Source organism: Molothrus ater, chromosome 1 (assembly GCF_012460135.2).
Source record: "Molothrus ater isolate BHLD 08-10-18 breed brown headed cowbird chromosome 1, BPBGC_Mater_1.1, whole genome shotgun sequence".
In the NCBI taxonomy this organism is placed as follows: Eukaryota; Metazoa; Chordata; class Aves; order Passeriformes; family Icteridae; genus Molothrus; species Molothrus ater.
Window position 1 is genome coordinate 67122984 of NC_050478.2, and position 25312 is coordinate 67148295.

The 25312-nt window shown below is 44.4% G+C and overlaps 1 protein-coding gene across 1 annotated transcript in view; it reads right to left on the reverse strand.

Moving 5' to 3' along the window:
- Positions 1 to 1032: 1032 nt before the first annotated feature.
- BMP6 (bone morphogenetic protein 6) overlaps positions 1033 to 25312 on the reverse strand; it is an 87497-nt gene continuing 63217 nt past the window's right edge. The window contains exons 3-7 of the mRNA XM_036406318.2: positions 13515 to 13663; positions 12127 to 12324; positions 4357 to 4433; positions 2346 to 2456; positions 1033 to 2254 (exon numbers count right to left, since the gene is read on the reverse strand). Coding sequence (XP_036262211.1) covers positions 2105 to 2254; positions 2346 to 2456; positions 4357 to 4433; positions 12127 to 12324; positions 13515 to 13663 — 685 coding nt within the window. The 3' untranslated portion in view covers positions 1033 to 2104. The remainder of the gene's footprint in view (positions 2255 to 2345; positions 2457 to 4356; positions 4434 to 12126; positions 12325 to 13514; positions 13664 to 25312) is intronic.

The following is a 25312-nucleotide window of genomic DNA, read 5'->3' on the forward strand; positions in this document are numbered from 1 at the left end:
AAAGAGATGGTACTGTAACATGTGCCTGAACGTTACTGATGCCATAGTGTACATGTGTCAGGTGCATTTCCATAGGCTGCTGCCATCCAGCTCCAGAGGCACAACTATGCTCTACTTCTCTAGAGCCAGAGTGAAAAATAGGTGCTGTTATAACTGCCCCGTTAATGGTAAATGATCAGTCAGACTCCAGAGCTAAGGACGTGTTTCCTATCCCGGCCTCAATCCAGACATTGTGCTGACCTGCTCCTTAGTCAGAGTACCTAGAGAACAACAAGTAATACAGTTTAATATTTTTTTTTCCATTCAGCTCTTCTGCAGTAGTGTAAAATAGTTCCCCCCCCACCCCTCTTCTCGAGCCTTAATGTTTTTCCAAGCTGTAAGCATTGATAAGTTTGAATGCTAGGACCACACACTTTGTGGTGTCTTGGATTATAATATGAATCTATTCTTTGGTGCATAAGATGTTCCATGTTAGACTTAACTGAAAGCCAAAGAATTTACATTGCAGAGACTGTCATGATACAAGCAACAGCAAACCAAGGATTGAATTCTGCTGTCTCATGTGCACAGAAACTCATGAGGAATGAGGATTGCTACAGGCTAATTTGACTAATCTGTCAAGATGCTGGGTTTTGTCCATCATATGGAGTAAGTTGGGTTGCTTTTCTTTTTTATTAAAAAAAAAAGCAAAACATCAATGAACTTTTAAACCAGTGAATTTCTGGTTCTTCACTTCACTGTCTGTCCAGAACTTTTGATTCTGTTCAGTCTGAAAATGTGTGAAGGTGAAAAAGCCACAGTGAAAGCTAAGTGTTGTACTGGCAGATGTATTGGATCAACTTGTGTACTTCTGCCTTTCAGGAAGCCTTTATTATGTTTTTAACAACTTTCTAGTGAAGCACAATCTCATGAGTTTCTTGTATAAAATCAAAGTGGTACAATTGTTTACACTGAGATTTTTTCTAAATAAAAACTTTTTAAAAAAGCAGTCTTTCTATAAATGATACAGCACAATGAATATACAGTGACAAGTGCAATAAATTATAGCTTGTATTTACAATAAGCCTTTTAAATGCAAGTAGAGGTAAGTGCATTTAATACAAGTTTAATATTGATCAAAACCATTTGCTATTAGCTTCTGCTAGACAAACCATGGCTCTATGCTGCATTTCCTTTATACCAGTTTGTTAGTTGCATGAGTTGAAAGGGAAAGATTGCAAATGTTGTTGACATTCTGTCTTCCTGTAAACAAACTGTCCAGCTAGAGAATGAATGGCCCCTAAGCTTTTACGTCTGAATTACAGCTGAAGAAGTGTCCTGACTTCCTTCAGGAAGTGGTAGTAGATGAGGCAGCTCCACGTGGGGAGTGGAAGGAAGTTGCATAAGAGCAAGTGTATAAATTTGTATTGCTCAGTCAGATAGTGAACTGGGAAGACCAGCCAGGGTCTGAGTTCATGGTAGTGTTTCTAACACAGGGTGCAGCCATGCCATCTTACACTTGCAAGATAAGAGTTAAACGGTGCTGGGAGCATAAGAGAGCTGAAACATCTGCTTTGGCACAATTTTAGATGCTTACTGTCACGACAGATGTCAGGAGAAGACAGTCTAGGTGCAGTAACTGGTCCTTCTGGCCAAAAGGATCTTGCACGAGATGTACTCTACGTCTGAAGTACTAACACCACTTTCTTTAGCTTCTCTGCCTCTCCCCCTCATCTTCCCTCCCTGCCCCCAAAGAAAGACCCTCAGTTGTTTTGGGTGTTGAGTGCTCATCTGGTAAAACTGCAGCACATATCCAAGCACCTGCTACAGGTCAAGCTTCTCTGTGAGATTAAGACCATCCCAGCCAAATAAAGTGTGGGGGCATTTTGCTGCTGCTGCTGCTGAGCTGGGCAGCCACTGTGGTGTAGGGTCAGTCTGTAAGAAGTCCAGCAGTTTACTCCCACCCTAGGAGGTGGTCCCCACACCCCTTCCTCCCACAAGGCACATACATGGTGTTCTGAAGGGTGGTTAATCACGTGGGGTTTTTTCCCCCAAGGTCATGAAAACAGGGAGGGGTGTATCCAAGTTCATGGCAGCATCACAGAGTCCGTGTGAAGACTGTTTGTCAGTGACATCCACAAGCTCTTACTACCATATTCCTGTATTTCTTCAAGATTACATTAGAATTATCATCGAAGTAAAGGACAGATATGGCATTTAGTTTGGTAGGTGCACAGCATGGTTTGGGAACGTAATCAGGATTCATTAGATGAACCTGTTGCCAAGAAAGAAAACACAACTGAGACACTGGTATATTGTTTACAAATTCACCTGGTGCTTTGGCACTGAGCTGCCTGGAGACTTACCAGAGTTTGTACAATGGCATGATTGGTTGCGTTCATATGGGCGTTGAGTGGGAATGAGCACTCCCCATCACAGTAGTTGGCTGCGTAGCCTTTTGGAGCGATTATCCAGTCCTTTTTAGGGAAACAAACAGAATGTGGTTCAACAGACAACTGCGCACAATTAAGAGCAGCTGAAAATTTTCCACTAACTTCTTCCTTGAGGGTGAAAATGTGTTTTCACTGAAACTGCTCGGGTTTTAGTTGGGTTTTTTAATTTCTTTTTGTGCACGACTTTTTGTGTGTCACTTTTCCATGGACACACTGATTTTAATGTCCAAAGAATGATGCACATCTATGTACAGCTCAACTACCATTAACTAAGAGGGCTTTACCCCTAAAACTCTCATTGGGTTGCATTGTGGAGATTGTGGTTTGGAGGCCTTTATTTCCAACATTTCCTGCAGGCCCTCTGGCTGAAATACCTTTCCTAGGTTGAGTCACAGGCACAGCTGGTGTCCCTCAGAAGGAGCCTAGCTTATACACTCTTATAGAGGGATACTACTCTGCTACCGACACTGTGGGAAATCTTGGCTGGCTAACAGCTTCTCCACCTGTGTCAGACTCCTAAAGGAGGGGCATGACAGCCAGCCTGAGCTGAGGTGGCCCCAGTGGCAATCTGAGTGCCATGCTAGGCAAAAAGGGGACTCCACCAAAGGAAGCTTGTCTGCTGCTGACACAAAAGAGCCAAAGGGAAATTAAAAGCAGCACCACGGAACAAGAGACACTTGGCCTCCCTTGGTGTTGGGCTCTGCAGGTCACCCTGCAGAAGGACATACCAGCATGTTTCATGTGCATGTATCTCTTAGGCAATTTCCACTCTACCTGACAACCCCCTGAGTTTCCCTGAATTTTGCTTCAGCAGGGCTGAGCAGCCACACACTGTTGCTGTAGCTTTGCTAACCAAGTTTGTTCTGAAGGAAATAGCAGCGCCCAACTGCAGGGGGCTCTACCTTGCCTTGATCATTTTCCTACAAAAAGTAGGACTGGATTCCAGCTCTTAGAATGAGCCCTGCTGGTCTGTGGCCTTCCTTTGGCAGCATCTTACCTTTCTGCAACTAGAATGGTGAAGGTAGTACCTTCAAGATCATGAACTTCCCAACTGGAATCCACTTCCTGCCCAAAAGTAGGGCAAGTAAGATTAAGGAAGAGGTGGAATGTCTCTGCTCAAGTGAAAAGTCACCCGTAAGTAATGAGGAATGGAGTCACTACACAACCACAATTGCAGCTACTGGGCTGGAGTTGACACATGAGCTACAAAAAATGCTGCTATCCCATTAGCTGAGAGAGGTCTTGCATGTGTTGAGTATGACAGATGCAGCAAGGACAGCTCTGGCATCCTGAATTATAACCTGGTAAAAATATTACCTGATAGAAATGGGACCTCCCTCAGAAGTGTTGAATGAAGTAATTTAAAAGAAATAAAATAAAAAGAGAAGGTGATGGCATTCTTTGAAATATGATGTTTGTTTGCACTATAGCCTGGCTCTAAATAACTTACTTTATAATGACTTTCTGGCCTCATGGTGTTGCAACTAAGCTCAGTCTTCAGTCTACCTACCGCAGGCAATGCTAATTGTGGGGCAGGGATTGTGGAGGATTTCAAACAATGGCCAAGGTTAAAATCAGGGTGATCACTAGAAAAAAAATTTAGTTAAAATCACTGCTTAACATCAGATTGTTTTCCTTATCATTGGAGGTACACAGATATAAGCCCTTGCCCGTACCATGACTCCCATGAGTGACAGAGAATGACTGTATACTTGAATTCCATAAAGTATCAAGCTTTCTCTGGGTCTTATCAAATGTCACAACTATCAATATTTATTTGCCCTTCTCTGTGACTGGTTTTAGTGAGGAGGCACAAGGGACATTTTAAAGCATAATGGCAGAGTCGAGTGGAATTACTGTGACACTGTTTAGATAACATTTCATAACAAAATGTCTGGTTTACCCAGAGAGAAACATCACACACCTGCCATCCCAAGTCTTGGAAGCTAACGTAAAGCTCATGCTTTCTGCACGCTGTTTTTAAGTCACTGCTGTTGTAATCTGTTAAAAGAAAAAGAGCAAAACAAGAATTTAGAAAGTAAAACAGGCCGAGCATTGCTGGAGGGCACATCTGGCCAGATGTGTGCATGCTGCGGGCTCAGCAGCGAGAAGTGACGAGCTCCCTCAGCAGCTAAAAGGAAAAGGGTGTTGAGGGACATCCAAAGCAGGGCTGAAGCTTTTAAGATGCCTGTGGGAATGGAGGAACCCAAGTAACAGTGACTCAGTTATAGTAACTCAGCTGTCTTTAAAGTGCTTGGAAAACATCTCCAGTAAAACTACTTCTTAAAAATAAATCTGCTTCAACCCTGCATAGGCTGCATCCCCACCGAGTGCTCACCCTCACCCCACTTCCTCAGCTCCCCTTTCTGGCATGTGCTGCCCCAGGTGGGGAGCTCAAGCTGCACACACTCACTGAGAGAGACAACTACAGCCCCAGGAAGGTTAATCATCACCTTGTGCCCCTGCACCAGTCTGCAGAAGTCCTCCAACACCTAAGGTGTCCCATAGGCAGGGAAGCAATGTCCTTATTCCTCTCTGTACCTTACCCCAGCTTGCCCCACACATCTTATGTGACCCATGGCACCACCTCTGCCCTTGGACCTTTACAAACCATGCCCTGAAAAACACATTTCTCCTTTCCATAAACTGCTTATTTGCAGTTGACATGCTCTCACCATTCACTTGCTCCTTATTGTCAATAAAGTGAGGACACAGGATGCAAAGCCCTGACAAAGACCTCCCTTGCCATGGCACAATGTATGGGGATGTTTCAACCATGCAGGAGCTGCTCCTGATGATCCCACAAAGTACAGCTATTGACAGCAAGTGGAATTTCCCATTTATATTTGGAAAGAGAGGCAGCTCGGCATGTGAACACCTGAAACCACACTGAGCAGAGGAGCTGAGCTGTGACAGAGGGGCCTTTCACCTCCAGGTGGCTGCGCAGATCCACCCTGATGGGTGGTTGCTGATTTTGTCACACCTCAGGTGGCTGCTGGACCTCAGCAGAGCAGCCACAGAAACCACCCTTGCAGCGAGGTGACTTGGCCACCAGCTACAGCTGCTGATCCTGTGCTCTGCACCCGATGGTAGGCACGAGAGAAAGAGATGGCAACAAATTCAGCCAAGCAGCTTGGGAGCCAAAGTCACCATCCGTGTTTTCCTCCCATGCCTTTCCACAGGGGCCTTCTCCTCCCTCACAGCTCCCATTTGCGAGTAAAGGCGCTCCTGTCAGCAGGCAGATGCCACAGGCTGATGCCCCTGCCCCCTGCTGCCCTAGATCTTTCAGTTTACCAGCCCCCTGGTGCCCCTAACATGGCTTGAAAGGGCACCCTCCCAGTGCAGCTTTCCCCATATGTGGCAGCTGGGATAGAAAAATATTTTTAGTGATTTTTTCCTTGGCTCTGAATAAGCCTTTCTTTTTCTTCCCTCCAGCATCATTCCCCCCGCCCCCCCCCCGAAGTTTGGGAACTACAAATGCAAATATTTATTCAGAAGAAAAACTATAATACAAAAAGCACATCCAACTGACATTAAGGGCAGCACAGCAGTACAGCTGGGTACAGTTAACACTGAGGGCCGAAAAAACCCTACACCTCAAACCCAGCTTCCCAACCACCAAAGATTAGAGAGTTGTTTTTAGAAGCAGTTGGGTTTTAAACTCTGAGGATTGCATTTCAGCCTTTGAATAGCTTCACTTCAATCACGGATTTAATCAGGTGAGCAGAGCTGGTTAACAGCCTGCTGCAGCATAAACATTCGCTCTTCCAGCAGCACGCGGCAGCGAGAACGGAGGCAAGTCTCTCTATTCAAGCTTTCCTTTTTCAAACCAGACATACCCAGTAGAAACCAGGGTGTGGTGGTTTATTTCAGATGAAGCTTCCCAGTCCCTGGCCCAGCCCAGGAGCAAATTTCTAGCATGAGATGTTTTGAAATTATTTGGTCATAATGAGGGAAAAAAAATATGAGAAGATGCTTTTAGTGATCAACGGCCTTCATTAAAACACCTGGGAACACAACCTCATTGTTCTTCAATGGGATATATAGATTGTTTAGAGGAAAACCATCTGTATTTGACAGTGGAGTTGATCTATTCACAATTGAGTGGGTAAAATTGTGCTATGTTCCAAATCCAGCTACAATTTACCCAGATCTGCTACAGGAAAGGGGAGAAGGCAAGGGAGGCAGAGAAAACAGGAGTGGGAAGGAAGGCTGCAAGCAATCACAAGTTTAAGAAAACACAGGGGTGGAAAAAAAGAGCTGCTTAACAAGGTACACCAAGCAGAACATGTTATGAACGTGTCCTCTCTCACACTATCCCCAAAACCTCGCCTCAGCTCACTGGTCAGAGTCACCTGATTCACACTCTGCATGGAGCCCTGGCTGCTCTCCATCCAGGGCAGATGCAGACTGCTCTACCTCCTCACTTGCCCAGCCTCAGCCTTTGCTTTTCTAAATGTCAACACATTAAACATCCCCTCTCCCTAGCTTTACATTCTTCCCTGTTTAACCCTCACCCAAGATCCCCTGCCCTCCTTTCTTATTATGTGTTTGCCTACTATGCTTGCTTTATGGAAGCTATTTTAGCCCAGCTTTAGGTAAGTCACAAACCTTTAAGCAACCTTTAGCAGTGGCTTTCTGAATTGGGGAAATTGAAGCAGTACAGATGCACATAATCATGACCCATTCCCTACAGTTAGGGGCTCAGCATATGTCCTACATTGGGCCTACATCCTGAAATCCCATCAGTTATGGGTCTGAAAAGAAGACGAATACACAGAGTCACAGAGTTTTTGGCAGTGAGCTAAAGCTCACTGAGCTACTGAAGTTGGCTTCCACAACACATTTTCTGCAAAGCTGGAAAGCAGCATCAGCCACCCCAGGCCAGCGTGCTCAGCTGTTTTAGCCCAAATTGCCACTCAGGGTGGTTTGCAGTGCAAGATCCAACTGTCAAGAGGTGACAGGGATTGTGTCCCTTCCCACCAGCTTTGCAGCAGGGAGCCAGGAGGGCCAAAGGCAGGCAGCCTGCAGAGGGGAGGTGCTGCAAACAGCTGCCACAGGGCTGGCCCACACTGCCATGGCACAATTGGCAGGGATTGCTCACCAGAGGCCTGCAGCATCTCTGAGAGTTTAGGGAGCTGCTCTGGGAGCTCCTATAGGCTCATTGTGGGTTTAGCAAAATTGTCTCTATTTTTTGCCCTGAACATACCAATTCAGAAATGCTAACTTGGCACTTACAAGGCACTGCATTTAATCATGCTGCAAACAATTTTTTCTAAAACAGAGATTCAAAAAAAGCTCAAACCCCTAGTTCTGCACTTAAAAATAACTCCTGGAGCAGCACAGTTAAAACATCACAGCTAAGACGGCTTGTCTCTGTGGTGTGTTTGCACTGAATGTTGTCTGCCTTCACAGGACCCAGGTCTGACTTTCTGCAAGCACAGATGTTTCTCTTAAGGCTGGACACTGGCATGTGTGTTGCTGAAAAGGGTGAGAGAACAGCCTGACCCTAATGGTCTTCCTCCTACAGATACTTATGCACCCACCTTAGATTTCCTATAGCCTCTCCCACGTTAAGTGCTGGCAAAGAACATATAAATATTTACTGGGTTGATCTATCTGAGTACACCCTCGCTGCTCCCAAGGTGCCAGTTTACAAAATTCCACACAGTAATTAATTGCTTCTGTGATCCAAAATAGCTTTGACAGAGGTCTCCAAGGCCAGCCCCTTCTTCTTGGTGTTTGACTTTGGTGATTTGTCCGGATAAAGCTGGTGTAAACTGATCACACAGTTAATAACAGCCCACTTCACATGAAAGTGATCTGCCTGGGTGGGAAGAAGGGTAGATGTCGGGCTGACATGAACCCGCATGTGAAGACACACACAGAAATGCTGGCCACGCTGCTCCAGTCTGCATCCAAACACTGCACTGAAGGGAAAACTATACTGGAGGGAGGATTGGCTGCCAGATAACAAAGTTTATTAACAAGGCCCTTGCCATCACAAAAGCATTTGGCCTTATTTGCCTCCAGTGTTTGTGAATGCTGCCCTTTGCAATATCTGGTTCCCGTACACATGCGGAAATCTGTCTGGTTCAGTGCGCATCTGCTGGAAGGAAAGGCCACTTGAAGGGCCTTTCCATTTTTCATAGAGCACCTCACATCACTCCAGGGGACATTACAGAGAAGGGCCTGAAAAGGGACTCGGCTTGAGTTTCATTCAGAGCAGCAAGTGCAGCCCAAAGTCAGGCATTCAAATTCTCTCCACGAGGAGGGGCTGATAGGAACAGATATGCCTGGAGGCTGACTTGCAGAAGAGAAGGATTATCGCCACTGGAGAAAGAGATAGCCCTGTGTGAAACCCATAAATCATGGAGGGGGCTGAAGGGCAGAGGTTCACCGCCTGTTATGCTGGACAGTCCCATCTCTTTGTTCAGCTGGAGGGTCAGTACGAGTCTGAGAGCACAAGTTCAAGCCACTGCAAGATTCAGCTGAGCCAGGGCCCTCCAGGCCCTGCAGACAACAGCAGAGAAACACCTGCGGGCTCCTTCCACCCACCCTGTCCCTCCATGGCCGGGGCCAGACCTGGCATGTGACTTCCTGCCTCAGCAGATGAAAATACTCCTTTTTCTTCCTGCTCATCCTCCTTCTGCAGAAGAATTGAGGCTCCAGGAATGCATTGACTCAGGACTCTATGTCAAAGCAGTTTGTAACCATGGGGTTTGCTCAGTTCTGCTTTATATAAGCCAGTGATAATTAAGTGTTTATAATGCATGGAAATAAGCATTCTTGGCAAAAAAATACAGACCATTGAGAACCTTGTGCCACAGACACAGCCTTAGCATCTGAGCTCTTGGTACTGACTGCAGGACAACTGCACATCAAAGGGAGCAGAGTGGGCTCTCTTTGGGTCCCTTTCCCACACACAGCAGCATGCCCTCCCCTAACTCCTTGCCTCCCCAGGTCCAATACCAGCCCTGCAGCACACTTCATGTACTCCAAACTAATTGAAACACTTCCCATATCCAGACAGTAATTGGAGCTTTTTAAAACATACTGCCCCAAAACAACTCACAGCATCTTTTGGGAAAGGGGTTCCTTTTTGGGCTGAAATAAGAAAACCCTGTGTATTGATTAACATGGAGGAAGGAAGTTGCAGTCTACAAAAAAAACAAAAAAAACATCAAAACTAAAAAGTGCCTTGCTCTGCAGAAGAGAAACTGCTCTCAAGCCGTGGTAGGGAGCAGCAATCCTACCTTGGGGAAGAGCACCAACCAAAAATCTGACAAGATGTGAGATACAGCAAGAGAAGAAGATGCGCGGGTGAGGAGAGGCACAGAAGGGAACTGCAGCATCTCAGTTCTGCACCCACTTTGGGTCCAGATGTATCAGGGCACCCTCAGAAGAGCTAGGCAGCCTTCAGGATAATCTCTGGGCTTGCCTTCTGCTTCATCTTGGGGCAAATGCTTCCTCAGCCCCACCATCCATCAGGATTTTTATCTTCCCAGGTTAAAAAAAAAAGAAAAAAGCCCTGTGATCTCTAACACTAAAAACACTTTTTGGTCATTGGTGCCTCTTGGGCCATTAAATCAACCACTTCTTAAAGAGAACAGAGTCTGAGAGTGTCACACTTAGAAAGGAAAACAAGATGATGTAGTTTCTCTTTTCTAAACACAGAAACCAACCAAACATACAACTTAACTTCAAATTCCCCTCCTTTCCCCTGCCTTAAATCTACAGTCTCAACTATATCTTGTTGACCACTGTGCTGCCAAATTCCAGGTTTTAAATTAAAGCTGGCCCAAAAAAAGCCCTCGAGACCACAGAATGCCAGCTATTTTCCCTTTTTGTCATTTTAGAATTTTATGACCTGATGTGTGGTGTAGTCAAGAAAGCAGCAAAGTACAAATAGCCCTTTTTGCCCAACATATCTGCTCCCTCTGGGGCTTTGAGTCACATCACCTGATTTAATAGTGTGAAAATTTTTTTTCAGCACTGTGAAGTTTGTAGAGCCAGGGAGAGAAAGCTGGAGCTTATCCTGACTCCAAGTGCCACTAGCACCACAAAACAGCAGTGCAGCACGTAACTTTCCCAAAGCACCGTGAATGCATTTAAAAATTGGCTCTTGTGAAGGGAGCACAGAAGCTGAGCCTACCTAAGTGGGAGAACTGCCTGCATATCAGCTGGGCTTATGACACCCAGCTGAATAAACTACCTGTGCCCTTGGCAAACTCATCATGCAGGAAAATAACTCAGCAAGCAGCTACGATGCCCAGCTGTAAAACTGCAGCGCGGAAACCTGAAGGGGGACCAAAGCAGGTCTCAGCAACTTAGATCCACATAAGGTGTTCCAATGGCAGATTAGATGATGACTCCTCCGGAATATCACACTGGCACTGGCCAGCCTCCCCCAGGGAGGCTGGGCTGCAGAACTGAGTTGCTCCTCCTGTCCTTAAAATCCACAGAGGACATCTCACACCCAGCCGAGTCTGGCACTTGCATGGCATGGCATGGGAATCCACAGCCACGCTGCAGTGTGCACCACAAGGACGTGCAAAGGCCACCAGGGGCCAGCTGCTGCTGGCACACACTAGCCCAGAGGGCAAGGCCATCACCACAATGGGCTGGAGCAATTGAGCTGAGTCAACACACGGCCATGCACAACTCTGGCTGCCAGCCCTGGAAGGGCTCCCAGCCTGGCTCTGCTCCCTGCAGCATGGAGCCACCTTGGGATCAAGTATGGCTCACCCACAACCCAAGCATGCAAGAGCAGGGAACGGCCTACATATTCTCACCAGCTAAGCATCACCAATGCTGGTTCATCTCCCTCTGCTGTGTTTGGACATAGAATAAAAAATACAACTGCCTCTCTTCCTTGGGGCATGTCATTTCCAAACATGAGAAAAGCAGGGATACTACAGGAAACAAAGGGGGCAGCATAAGCAAATTAATCAAGCAACTTGGAATAGGCTGAAATGTTTGGAGGAAAGAAGGAAAGAAGGTGCTCAGCGAATGATGGGCTTGTGGTAATGGAAAACAGACATGACTTAGAAGACAGAAAACTCACAATTTTTGCCAAAATGTCATTGTTACTCTATTGCCCCACCGGCCCACAACAGCACTCACAAGGCTTCTGTACAAAACCTGCAACATGCAACCTCTCCACAGCAAAACTTCTTTGCCTGCCTGGAAAGGTACTCCACCATGTGTACACTGATGTTCTCACAAGATTAAAAAGATAAAGCATCTCATGCTGTTCTTCCATGTTTTTTTCAAAGAAAACTGAAAGAGGACTCTGCTGGGAATGCATACATGCAACACCATAAATCTCAGTGCATACAGAGATAGAGTCTTTGAAATACTGCATTTCACAGGGCATAATCCTAGACACATACTGTATAGCAAGAAAACTACAAGCACAAGAGTTGTGGTTAAAATACCTCACCACCTTGAATCCAATGGATGCAAGTTCACATGGGGGTCTGGACTCCATGCGGGATTCAAGAGGACTCCTGTAAGTTCATTACGTGAGACCTCCTCTCCTACAACCTTGCAGATGTAACCTATTACCCCAAGGAAGAGCATCCCCCCTCACGACCCCCTTCTTGCTTCTGCCCTCCAAAGCATCCAAAACCATTACAAGACATCATCCCAGCTTGTGCTGCATGATTGATTTCCCGTGTTCCATGGTTACCTGTGACACTGGACACCCTGGAAACGTCCTGAGTCTGGGTGGAGCGGTTCCGGCTCTGCTGCCTGCGCCTGCTGGTCGCTGACCTCGTGGTGCGCAGGTGAACCTCGCTCACTTTGAAGAAGGCAACCATGAAAGGCTGCTTGTCATAAGGGCCATCTCGCCCTACCAGCCCTGCTTCTCTAGGGTTTACACTGAAACCTTCAAGCCAAACAGAAAAGGGAGAAAAGTTAAGAGAAATGGTGCAGTTGCATTGCTCCTTTCAGCAACCAATGTCTCCTCTCTTCTTGCTTATACTCCTCTTTAAACACCAAATATTCATTTCCTGCAACCACAACATATGGACATTTTTATGACAGCTCTCCACCCATGCTGGACAAGACTTCACTGCAACATCTGGTTCCTTGGTTCCCCTTTGGCATCTCTAGTCCCATTTTGGCAGTGAAGCTATATAGATAGATATGTAAAACACTGAACTTGATGTGTCATGACATCAGTCCTGCTGCCTGTGAAACACAAGCAGCAGACATGAGATTAGGAGATGTCTAGGGACAGCAGAGGGCAAAGAGATGGTGTGCTTTTGCCAGGAGCACAATGATGGGCTCTCAGCCCAGCTGGGAAGGTAGAGTTTGACACTAACATTTCCTCAGGGAGAAGTGGACAGCCCCTCTAGTCTTACTTGACATCACAGGTGTACTAAACTGCAGAATGAAGCAATAGAAAAAAACAAGGTTGGAGATTGGTTCCTATAGAAGACAGATGTCAGTCACCTTCTGCTCATCTAGATCCTCTCCATTGCTTATCTTCCAATTTCATGCACTTTTGCAGTCTCTTATTTTATTTTCTTTTCCACCTTTCAAAGTGTCTGTAGGCTGAGAAATGCTGCCATTACAGCTGCCCCACACAGCAACCACAGAGTTTCTCCAGCAGTGCTCCCACGTCAGCTTTGATGAGATCAACAGCAGCCACAGCAGCCAGGACAGCTAACATAAACACACATGGGGAGGTACATACCTCTGCCTTTTCTCTTCTTCTCATCCCCAAACCTCACCCCACATGACATCCCAGTTCCATGCCCCCTTCCACCTCCAACCCAGAAACTGAGGCCCTACCCAAAGCCATCTCTACCAGCTGGCCTGGTACTGCCTAGGGACAGCTGACCTCATTTATAGGGAAAGACATGTCCATCATGGGACAGCCAGGAACCAATGTCTGAGGGCACAGCCCACCACCTGTGCCCTCAGACATTCTTGCTTGTGGTGTTGGCTGCAGCTGCCTTAGGAATGCAGAGGGCCTACCCTGCCTCATCCCAGCAGAGTTCTGTCAGCACCACTTCCAGACAGCATCCAAGAGACTGAGGGGAGACTCGTGCTACCTGGCCCATGACCTACCATCCTGGGTCACCACGCTCAGCTGCAGTCCCATGTTGTGCTGGGGGTTCATCACCCACATGTTGCTGGTGGCAGTGACATCAAACTCCAGCCAGCCCTCCTCCGATGCCCACACTGCCCGTGTGTCCAGCAGAAACAGGTCAGAGGCCCTGCAGAGAAGGGGAATGACAAGACTGTGAGGTTGGGGATTTTCTCTCCTGGCTTTTGCTGTTACAGAAACAAAATCTGAAATAGTTCTAAATTATGTTAATGTCCAAAACAAAACAATGTCTCAAATCTGCCTGTTTGTATCCAGAGTTTTGCCATGAGATGCACATACTTCCACACGTGAAATTCAGGATTATAAAGATTTTCACCATTCTCTAAGATGGAGGAAAGCAATCCTTCTCCTCAGGGCTGTCCATTTCTCCACCAGCAAGGGATGAGTAAGGCACTCTTCTTCCTGAAGAGTGTACTGCTAGCCCTGACATTACTTCATTCATACATTTACTATATTAATAGCCAGTGGAACCATCAGCATGACCAGGCATTCTATGGCTTTTGCCATAGGGGTGTCATGATTTAAGCTCCCCAGCACTTAACACAGGCTTACCTCAACTGACCAAAATAAAGCACCAAAAAAACAACTGGCCAAGCATCAAACAGTGAAGGAAAATGGACCTCTAAAGGCCTCTAAAGACATTTTTCTGAGGCTTATCAACAACAATTGGACGCCTTGCTTCAAGGCTGCTGATCTTGTACCACCTTCATGGGCTTCAGCTTCAAATGCTTTTAAGTCAATAACTTTTTTGCAGCACCAAGTACTCACCCAAACTCTATTCAATGAAATCAGCTGCAGAAGCACTCAGAGAAATCCCACATATATTTTCTTACTGTATTACGTATATTTTCTTACTGTATAATATAACCTTCCTGTGCAAGAAAGCTACAATTCCTATCCTTTACCTGTGGTCATCACCACAAAAGGATACCAGGTGTCAATCCCATCTTCTTATCTTTTCCCCCCTGGATATTTTTTCCCTAACATTTGTAAATGAGGAAACAGGGTACCTGTCTCTCCTACCCACCAAAGGTTAAGTTCAGGAAAAAATTTTGATTAAGTTACATTTTATTTTTGGCCCACTGCTATGTCATACTGCCCAGCAGCTTGGTTTGCATGAGATCACACATGGAAAAAAAAGCACGTAAGTGTACTAGAGCTCCTATTTTTACAGCATGGAGGCTTTCCTGCACCTCACTGGTAGCTGCATGCTGTGGTTGACTCAGCAGCCTTTCCCACAGGAGTCTTTGCCACTGTTCCTCCAGTGGCAAGAGGGCTCAGGATCAACTCTGACCTTCACCTCCAACAGCAGCAAGCAGCTATGGCTGGTCAGCTGCTCCATGCTTTGGAAACCCTAAGGTTGAGAGATTTGGGCTTTCCCAGGCAAGGTATTTAAACTGAAATGTTGCTTAAAGGCAACTGGAAACAGCAGCCGCAGCTGTGACCACTCTTTCCCTCTCCAGTTTTAAGAGAGGAATGAACTTCTAGATCATTCCCACCTCTGAATATGACTTAAACATTAGGCCTCTCCAATGCCTGAAGTAAACTATATCTGAAAAGAGGTTTTCCTAGCACCTGTTCGGACCTTCCTCGTCACACCAGTTGCTTCCTGAACTCTGTAACTCCTCTACACAAGGAACTCTCTAAGAGCAAACCTGAACATTGAAACACACACACAGGAGTAGTCAGGTCTAAAAAAAACACGAAGAAGAGGTTGAAATTTTACATTCCCACTGCCTTGACATTTGGGAAGGCACCTGGACATCAGAGAGCTGTAAAGCCAAAATGGTCCACATGGCATCATGTAGCCCACTCCCATGAACTCCAGGAAGAATCACCTACTACCCATGTTGTTCCTGAGAGATGTTTGCCTGACCTGATCTCATATATCTCCAGCTTCAGGAACTCTCTCATCTTTCCAGGAAATTGAATGGGCTTCATGTGACCTTTCTCCCCCTTTTTTTATCTAACTTAAATGTCACAACAATGTCCCCTTCTTACTACAACAATATCTTCAGTCTCTCCTTAACAAGCCCTGTTTTATAGACTGACTTCTCCCATTGCTTTTTATTGACGCAGCTCAGATCAAGATCTCACTGATTCTGAGTACAGTGGAAGGATAATCTTGATACATCTCACAGACTGCGCCTCTACTCATACACCTCAGAAAATGATTTTGGCTTCTTCACAAAACTCACACTGTTAACTCATGTTCACCTTGTGATCTACTATAATCCTTGGATTCATGCTGCTGAACCGCAAAGGACACATTAATTTCCTAGTCAGTCAAATTTCAATGATTTTTCATGTCCAAATGCAATTGTCCTTTCCACCAAATCAAATTGCCCCCCACACCACCTCAGACTGAACCTCCACAATTATCAGATTACTTAAAATACAGACTTGCCTTCCAATGGGTATCCCTCATTTTAGTATCCTCCACAAATATAGTAAGAAAACTGCCCGATCAAAGAACAATTCTACCAAACAAGAACGAGCCACTTTATCCCAGTCAGTCACTCTCCCTTTGGAAAGATTTTGATTCCTCTGTAAAATGAACAAAAATGGATCATCAGGCTTTCCAGTCCAGTTAAGTCTCTGCAAAAAGTCCCATACAGTCCCAACTGGTTTTCAATCAGCTCTGCTATTCAGATGACTTTTGCATTGTTCAACTGGATGAAGGTTCACCCCACAAGTATTTTAGGGCATAGTGGATGTGTAGGCAACACATCTGAATACCTTTTCTTTAAGCCTCTTTTCAATCAACATTTGTCGCCCATGCCTCAGCAGGCTGTGCAGAACTGTGTATCATTACTAGTTTCCATTTTGGCATGAAGGTTTTAAAAAAATATTCAGTCAGCTATTTCCAAAGACAAAACTAAGGAGGAAGAAGGGGGTAAAAATTTACTCACATATAAAAACCTCCCAACAATTTAACTGCGTGTCTTTAACCACTCCTTTATATTTTTCAGAACAGAAATCTTGCATGTCCTCCCCACTCCTTAACAAAATCACCTCAAATTTGGCCAAGCAGTAAGTACTTGAAAATTGCTGCCCACAAAGGCTCAACAGAGATTCAGCTCTTAGCAACAAAATTCTCTGGACTTTTTGCATGCAGGGAACATACTTTCCCCTCCTTCCCCCCAAATACCATGAATCACCTGAGGAGAATCTGTTCTTTCTAGAGCTGTGTGGCTAAGAGATACCCCTGCTACTCCTGCAAAAAAAAAAAGCCATATGATGTCTGATCTTGAAATGGACACTGGGAAATCTCCCAGACTAGTCTCTGGTCAAAGAGAAATAGGAAGGGAGGTTAAAGGGAAAGAATAAGTCATCTCAGCCCCTGGTCAAAGAAAAAGAATATCTTATTAGACAGGGAAAGGTAGAGGAGCTTTTGCAGTCGCGAGGGACACGGAGACATGCAAGGACTAAATGAAGAGACCTTGGATAAAAAGTCTGCAGAGAAAAAGGGATTACAAAGATTTTCATCTGCACAAGAAGAATGAGGCCTTATAGCTATGTCCAAAAGAGAAATAGTCTAGGAAGCAGTCAAACACCATGCTGAAGAGCACTACTCATAAGTAGTTGCAAGCCCACAGTCGAAGCAAAATTAAAGAGTGAACAAGACAGTTGGAAATATACTGAACAAGTCACACAAAACACAGTATTGAATTTCTAGCCATTAAGTGACAACATTGATCCTGTGCAGTGAGGCAGGCAGTGGCCTTCCAAGAGGAAGCAGCAACTGTGTATGTGGTCACATTCATGGAAGGATGTCTGAAAGCTTCAGCTTTGAGAACAACAGAGGTAAGATGGAACCTGAGGGAAACAGGAAGAGAGTGTGAGGAACAAGAAAAACTAGAAAAATAAAGGCTGGAAGAAATTTTTGAGCCAGCATCACTGAAGAGAGAGGAAGAAGTATCTGCTCTTAACATAGGCTGAAGAAAGCAGAGTCAGTCCAAAGGTTTCATGCCCAAGCAACCCCAGATGTCAAGGACATCAAAGGACCTCCGGCACCTCCTTTAAAATTCAGCATACAGAAGATAAATTTCATCACCAAAACAAGCAGCTTCTTCATACTCTCTGTCTAAACCTGCCTCTGGGTTTTTACACAGCTACTGCCACCTCATTGTCACTAACGAGCCCAACAGTCTCATCTGAATGAGTCCAGTTACTGATTTCCATAGGAAGGCTGCTGCAGGCATATTGTGTACTAACCTTTTATTATGAAAGAGAAGCAAGTGAATGAGAGAAACTGAGTTGATGAGCTGAAACAACTTTCCTGATACAAGAGAGGATATTAAACAGGAAGATGCAAATTAGAGACTCCCAGCTCAAAACAGGTCTTTTTTCTGCATCGAGGCCCTGAAGTACAGCTCAAGTCTCAAGAAACAGATGGTAGTGCTTCCATGGCCTTCAGAAGACCTTGGAGAAGGACAGAGAAGCAAAGGTCAACAGAGCAATCACAAGTGGCTGCAATAAACAGAATGGAGTACACAGTTTACTGAAGGAAATATGGCCTGTGTAATTCAGAAGGCAGGATTTAGCTCCAGTGCCCTCAGAGAGCAGATTTGTCAGATATAAATATCAAATATAGCTACTATTCTTAATGCCGGCATCCCAACCACGTGCTCAGGGCATTTATAGGAGAAACAGCTTGCATTTAGCTTCAGTGCTTTCCCCCTCTAAGATAAATATTTTGTTAACTGAAACCTCTGTGTAAACCTTTCAACAGAATGTCTCTAGGTGTTAATTCTTTTTAATTGAATACTAATTAAATTAGAATTCAGTCAAATTAGTAACCAGGTCAAGTGGTTTCTCTTAGTTACTATACTTAGTGAAATGTTCACATTAAAATAATTTCTCTGTTCTGGATACACATTACAACATGGAACTTTGCTACAGGAAAAACACCAAAGCTATAAAAAGCTAAATTTAAAGAAGCATCTGTTGAACTTGTTTTTTTACTTTCCCACCCTCCCTGGCCTTTTTTCCCCGAGCAGACAGAAGTTTTAGTCTCTCAGGGAGACAGAGAGAACAAACAGAAATCTCACCTTCAAAATGACCAAGTTAAAGGTCTCGTATTTTAATTACATGTCTTGGAACAACATTTTTGGCCCAACTTCAAAGCTTGCAATTACCCAGGTGTTTAAAGGATTGTTACGCATCAACAGCCATTTACCAAAACATTAATTACTATAAGTCTCTAAAACTTTCCTCAGCTCAACCTTTTTGTTTACTTTTCTTCAAAGACAAGTTGACATAATAGTCTAGACTGCTTAGCAGCAGTTTCTCAAAAGGGAATTTTGCACAGAAGTGTGTGGAATCTACATTTTAATTAATACACTTTCTAAATACTCTTCTGCATACCTCAGGATCTTTAGTTTGTGGTCACATCAACTTTCTGTAAAAATTGTATTCTATTCTGTATATAGCAAACTAGCAAGATTATTTGCTCTTATCTACTTTCAATGGGCAAATCACTCTTACCCACAACTGACTTGGTCTTGCAGAGTTGGATGGAGCTCCACACAGATAAAACTTTGAAACTGCAGCCTCTTCAGACCTGTAGATCCCCCATCTTGCAGTAGATGTAAGCACTGCTTCAAATTTAGAAGTGTTTATTACTTATAGAATGGACCTTATGTGGAGCTCCCATGACACAAGGTACTGCCAAGAGATGCAATACAAAACCTTAACAACTTTGTGTGTCTAAATGACCAGCACTCCAAAGACTTAACAGCAGCATAGGAAATTTAATCTATCAGTGCTCCCCTGTACAGAGAGCCTCAGGCAGGGGAATGCCAGCACCTGGAGTGAGCTGCCATGGAAAGCAAAGGCAGTCTCTATTGTTTCATGAGAAGTGAGAGTCAGTTTAGCTGTCCTGAAGAAGCAATGCCAGAAGGCCAGGAGAGAGATACACAGCCTGTAAGAGTTTCTTAGAAACAAGGAAGGAAATATGAAGAACTGCCAACCTACAAATCAAGTTGCTTCCATGGTGGAAGGTAAGACCAGCAGCTGGGCACTGATTTGCAAGGACTGAGAACCAGCAAAGGAAAAAAAGCACAGAATGGAGATGTTGGGACATTCTGGAGGAAATCTGCAATTCAGCATAGGGAGGGGAAAGCCATCCTGATGCATCCAGACATGGAAAAGAGCAAGAAGGAATGGATAAGGTCAGCCTCGCACCTCCACCGCTCTGTGTAAAGAGTAATCCCGTGCTGAAAAGGCTGTTCTGTAACACTGTGTCCATTGCCTCTGGCACCAAAGTCTCCTAGGGCTGAGGGTTGTCTTTCAGACTCACCAGAGAGCAGCAGGGTGAAACCCAAGTTTCAGAGCTCCCTCTGGCAAAGGGTAGAAAATCAGAGCATAGAACTAGAAGACACCAAGACTATGGGAAGTTCAACCTACAGGTCCATGATAATGCCCAGTAAAGTCAACACAAATATCTGGGTGCAAAGGTATGCCAACCCATTTAGCTTAGGGTCTTGAGCTTTACAGATATGAGGAAAGAATATTTTACAAACTGGAACAGTTTAAAGAAAAGAAAAAAATCATCCCAAGTCATAGGAATAAGATATGTATTTACCTTTTTTTTCTACTTTTTACTACAATTCTTTAGGGAAAAGGGGCATTCCAGCTGTAGTGACAGCTATAGTACTAGACTTCAGAATTAAAATGCAGCTTGAGGCACAAAGATGGGGGAGAGGACAAAGGGGTAGTATTTATCTTTGTCCATTAAGTAAAGAAATAAGGCACTGATATGGCATTCTTTAGTTTAGATAGAAAATGCCAGCTGGTTATGGAACCAGTATGTTTCACCCAGAATAACTCTGACTTTCAAACTACTCTAAACCAACCAGCCTAAAACACAATAAATCACATACCCACAGTGGGAGCTGAACTGAGATGCGGAGAGATGCCTCTCTATAGCATCATGGAAACAGCTCCATCATATACAAATATATGCACACTATATACAAATCTGACCCCAACTTGAAACAGATTGATGCTAGCTTTGTCATTCGTATTACACAACCCATTCCAAAACCCAGTTGAGGAGGGTTATTTATTTTCTAAGCTATAAACACTGCAGTTGAATCAATTTGCCCTTTAGATTAGAAGCTCGGATCACATTTGTATAAATATCCTGTTGCAAAGAGGAAGACTTTATTACCACTATAACTGGCAGCTAAAACCAACAAGCACTTAACCCTTAAGGAATTGTGTTCCGTAGAACAGGAACATGGTCCCCAGGCAGTTGCTCTGCAGGGCACATTTACGTCCACACGTGTCTTTTCATGTAGGAGGAATCTTCCTGACCATCATGTTCCCATATTTCATTCTGGGTGCAAACAAAACTGTTTAATAAACTGACCATTAACGTACCGTATCTTCCTTTGATCACTAACACAGGCCACTGTGTTTTTCATAGATCAGTTGTTTGGACAGTGTGGGAGTGTTTTGAGGTCTGCATTAGCAGGATATTTACACTTGAAAACATACTGATGATCCATACCAAGGACTAAATCTTTGATCAACCATAAACTGCCTTCTCTAGTCCTGACCTGACACCTCTCTGGGTGAGGGCATGGAAGTTTTGAGAAAGAAACTGTTTAAATAATGATCGGTTTTCAGGGTCAAACTCATTTCTTCCCTTCCTCTGTAAAGGTCTTGTTTACATGGCATTCCACTCCCAAGAGGTACCAGAAATCACAGAGGGCTTTGCTGGTTCTTCCACAAAATCAGTCCTGCACTTTAGACTCAAGTCCAGGTGCCAGGTTTAGCTGTGTGTTGGTACCACACAAGGGAGGAGAGTTGAGGCTGTGTAGCTGCTGAAATTAAACAGTCTGTCAGATACAGCAAGGTGGGACAAGCATCTGGAAGCTGACACCACTTGCCTTCCTAAACTAATGCTTTGGCAAAGGTTCCTGTTTCCTCCATGTTCCAAAGGAGGGGAAAAAAAAAAGAAGAAAAAGATCCCACCCTAGTGTTCAAACAGCCCAGTCTCTTAAAACTCTGGGGGGTCAGAAACTGAAGGGCAGCAACATCCGCCAGATGTGTCGCCCATTCCCTCTCCCAGCATCAGCCCCTACAGCCCACAGCCTGTTCCTAAACCCAGCCATCCCTCTCAAAGCAAAACAGATATCACCTCAGCCCTGCCTGGTGAGGCTTCTTCTCCACACAATCCAAAATGCATGCCACTGATGGCTGGCCACAAGCCTGACCCATCCATCCTGAGGATTTAATTAATCTCCTCGAAGCATCCCACTGACAGCTCCAGCAGTTTGTGTTATGACAAAATGTGGCCGTTAACCACGGTTTGGTTAAAAAACAAAAGCTTCGTTTCTAGGCACTATTTTTCTTACCTTACGAAAGGGTGGAAGGAATGGGGAGATGAAAATATTACTGACACAAGTGAGTCAGTATTAAAAATGTTTTCTTTTTTGAGAGAGAATGTACATAGACCACACTGTCCTCAATGTGAGTTTCACTGCCTGGAACCCCCACAAGTATATTTTTCATATTTCTGATGGGACAAAGTCACATTTCTGCCCAGAGGTTTTATGCTATTTCAATCAGCATTGATCTCTGATCATTCATGCTCTCTTTCCATACATGTCTGCCTAGAAGACAGCCTCAAATGGGCCCATGTAGTTCCTGATATCAGCCTTGTCTACAGTGGCAAAAATCAGTTTGGTAATTCAGTAACTGGCAGAAGTTTTAGCCTCAGGCTTGGTTCCATTTTTAGCCATCAGGGAGCAGCCAGCAATGCCTCACGAATCCGTGCAGCTACGCACATCTGGGCTGGAGTCACACGCTCACGCTGTTACTGTCCAGATGAGCTTTTTTTTCCCTTTGCTCAAGTAATACTGAATTAAGCCACTTCATTACACTTAATTGGAGCCAAGGGATACTTCCAGGCTGAGCTTTGGTGAAGATTTGTATTTACTGAACATTTCTCTTATCTCCTGCCCTGCCAAACTTGTTTCTTTGACAGAAGCAGGCAGGATCCTTTTTCTTTATATTCCTCCCCCAGAGGTTCATGCTGCCTTTCCCTGGTAGATTCCTGGTTTAAATCCATACGTGCCAGCTACCCTCTTAAGAATCATTTGTGCCCAAAAGTATTTTAGGAGCTACCAATATTTGCCCCAGACAACTGTTAACCTCATAAACACCATGATTAACATGGTGTCTTTGAACTTTCTCTGCAGACAGGAAATCTTAACTGAACAGGCACCTTCTGCAGCCTTAGAGATGAATGGTCCTGACCAGAAGGAATATATGTCAGTCCAAAAAGAAGAAAAAAGATGTGACATCAACTCTTCTCTCTCACCTGCGTGTTCACCAGCTAGACTTCAAGATCTGAACAGACTCCTCCTCATGCAATAAAATGTCATAAAATGTCAGGAAATATCAGGCTGTCATTCAAAACCATTAATCTAAAGGAAGTGTGACCCAACTTTTTTTAGTACTTTTTGGTTTTTTAAGTCAAAGGCAGCTGTTATTTTCTGGCTCATAAGATGTTTTCTAAAATTCAATAGAAGCCTCACAAATATTTTGCAAGTTCCTTCAAAACCCAGTGCTTTCTTTTTCTTATAATTTAACCTGCCAGAGAGTGTTCTGATCTGGAAAAGAGAACACGGTATTCCAAATTAATCCACTGAGGTAAGAGGGGAGAAAAAAAAAATTTGGACTTTTCCCCCCCCAGTAAAAGCAAGTAAGTGAATGGATGATCAAAACCCATAACCTCTCAAATAATATAATTTCTTCAGGCATACCAGAATAATCTGAGGCATTTTCCCCCTCCATGCAGAGATATTAGCAAACAGCTAAATACAGTTTTTTAGTATTTGTTTTCAAGACTATTTAGAGGTCATATTCCACCCAGGTCACCAGTGAGGGTGAATGTTTGTAGCCAATGGAGTCAGACCTCAACTGAATGCAACACTGAATACACAATATGCAGCTTCTACTATCTTAACTCTTTTAACATCTGCATATTTTTAATATAAAGAGGACAATTAATAAATATATATGCACTTTTATTTACAGATAATATACAGAAAATAGAAGCCTATCCATGTATTATTAGAGAAGCACACTTTTCAAATATGATTTTATATTTTACACATACATGTAAGAGTCCTTTAAGCTGAAAGGAAAAAGAATGGAAAAGGGCATGTCCTTTCTACAGCTGCAGGAATCTCTGAGCCACATCTCGTCCACCTCTGTGAGGATGATGTGACAAGTCCCACAGACTCATCTGAAGTACAAAATGCTTCAGCCAAACGTCTCCCTCCTTCCCACCAGTAAAAGTAAATAAATAAAGCAGGAAAAGAAACAAAAAGGGAGCCTTGAGGGACTGGATGAGTCAGGGGTTAGTAATGAACTACAGACACTCATCCCTGGGTCAGCGGTTCACGCCCAGCCCCTGTCAGGAGGGACAGGGAATTGCTGGCAGCAGCCTGGGCCTGGAGGAAGCCGAGTTAGGATTCCCAGTCCCAGCAGCGGGATCCCCTCCGCATGGCCGTCAGCAACGGCAGAAGGAACGCGGCAGAAAGGAATGGAAAGACCCAAAGTACTCGCCAGCTCTTGGGCAGAGACCACCCTGGGGATCCCCACCAGGTGTTCCTGCCTCTGCTCTGTCTGTAGGGAGGCCTCTAGCACACAGGGATGCCCAGGACATGCAGATGCCAAAGGACATGTCCCAACTTTTCAGTGCAATCCCATTTTGGCATGCTTCTGATATGGTGTGTGAAACCGCAATGCAAGGTCCCAGCATCATTGCTGCACACAGCCACTTTCAGAACAGAGAGTTACTAAATTTGTTAGGAATAGGGCATACTAGGGGCCATATCCTGTACTTTATCCAGTACTTTATTCTCTTTCCCACGTTGCCTTGCTTGCTCAGTTTAAAAATGTTATATCCACATAAATGTTATATCTCCAAAAAAATGTTATATCCATATAAAATTTGACAGTTCTCCTACTCTGTGCCCTGCTTCAGTGACTGTCACAGAGCAGCATATCAATTTCTTCACAGACACTTGGCAGAGGTTTCCTCCCGCTCCGGGGGTGGGATCTCTACTTCTGCAATCTGAAGCAGACCGACACTCGCCATTTTTTTCTGCAATGTGTCTCCAAATGAACAATATATCTAACATCTATGAAATCTGCAGGACTGTCTGTTCATCAACTGGGCACTGATGTAACATCCTAACCAGCATAGACAACATCCCAGGAGGCACTCCAGCAATCTGCAAGTTGAAGCACAAAGGGAACACTGATCTCCCAAAACCCACACCTTCTTCCCCATCACCTATGTACCCAAGTATTTCTCTCTTTTCCCCAGAAGCCACACTCCCCACAGAACAACCACGAGCTATTTGATGTTGCCCTAAGAACTGCCAATCATGAAAGGCTGATCCCTCCAAATGGTACCAGTGGAAAGGCTGGAGAAAGAAGGAGCAGAAAGGAAAACGCCCATGAAGGCTTCAAAGAGAAAACAAATTGCGCTTTTTTCAAACACTGCTGGTTTTGATTTTTTTTTTTTTTTAATGCCTGCAGCAGAGGAACAGTTACAGTCCTGACAAGTTTCGGTAGAAGTAATGAAACACTTTTGTACCACAGCATTACTCTGACATTTAATTGACCATGTATTTCCATCTTTTAGCCTTACATGATTCCTCCATCTGAAACATTACTCTTTTAAAATTAATCATTCCATTTACACTTGTTTGGATTTTTGTGTCAC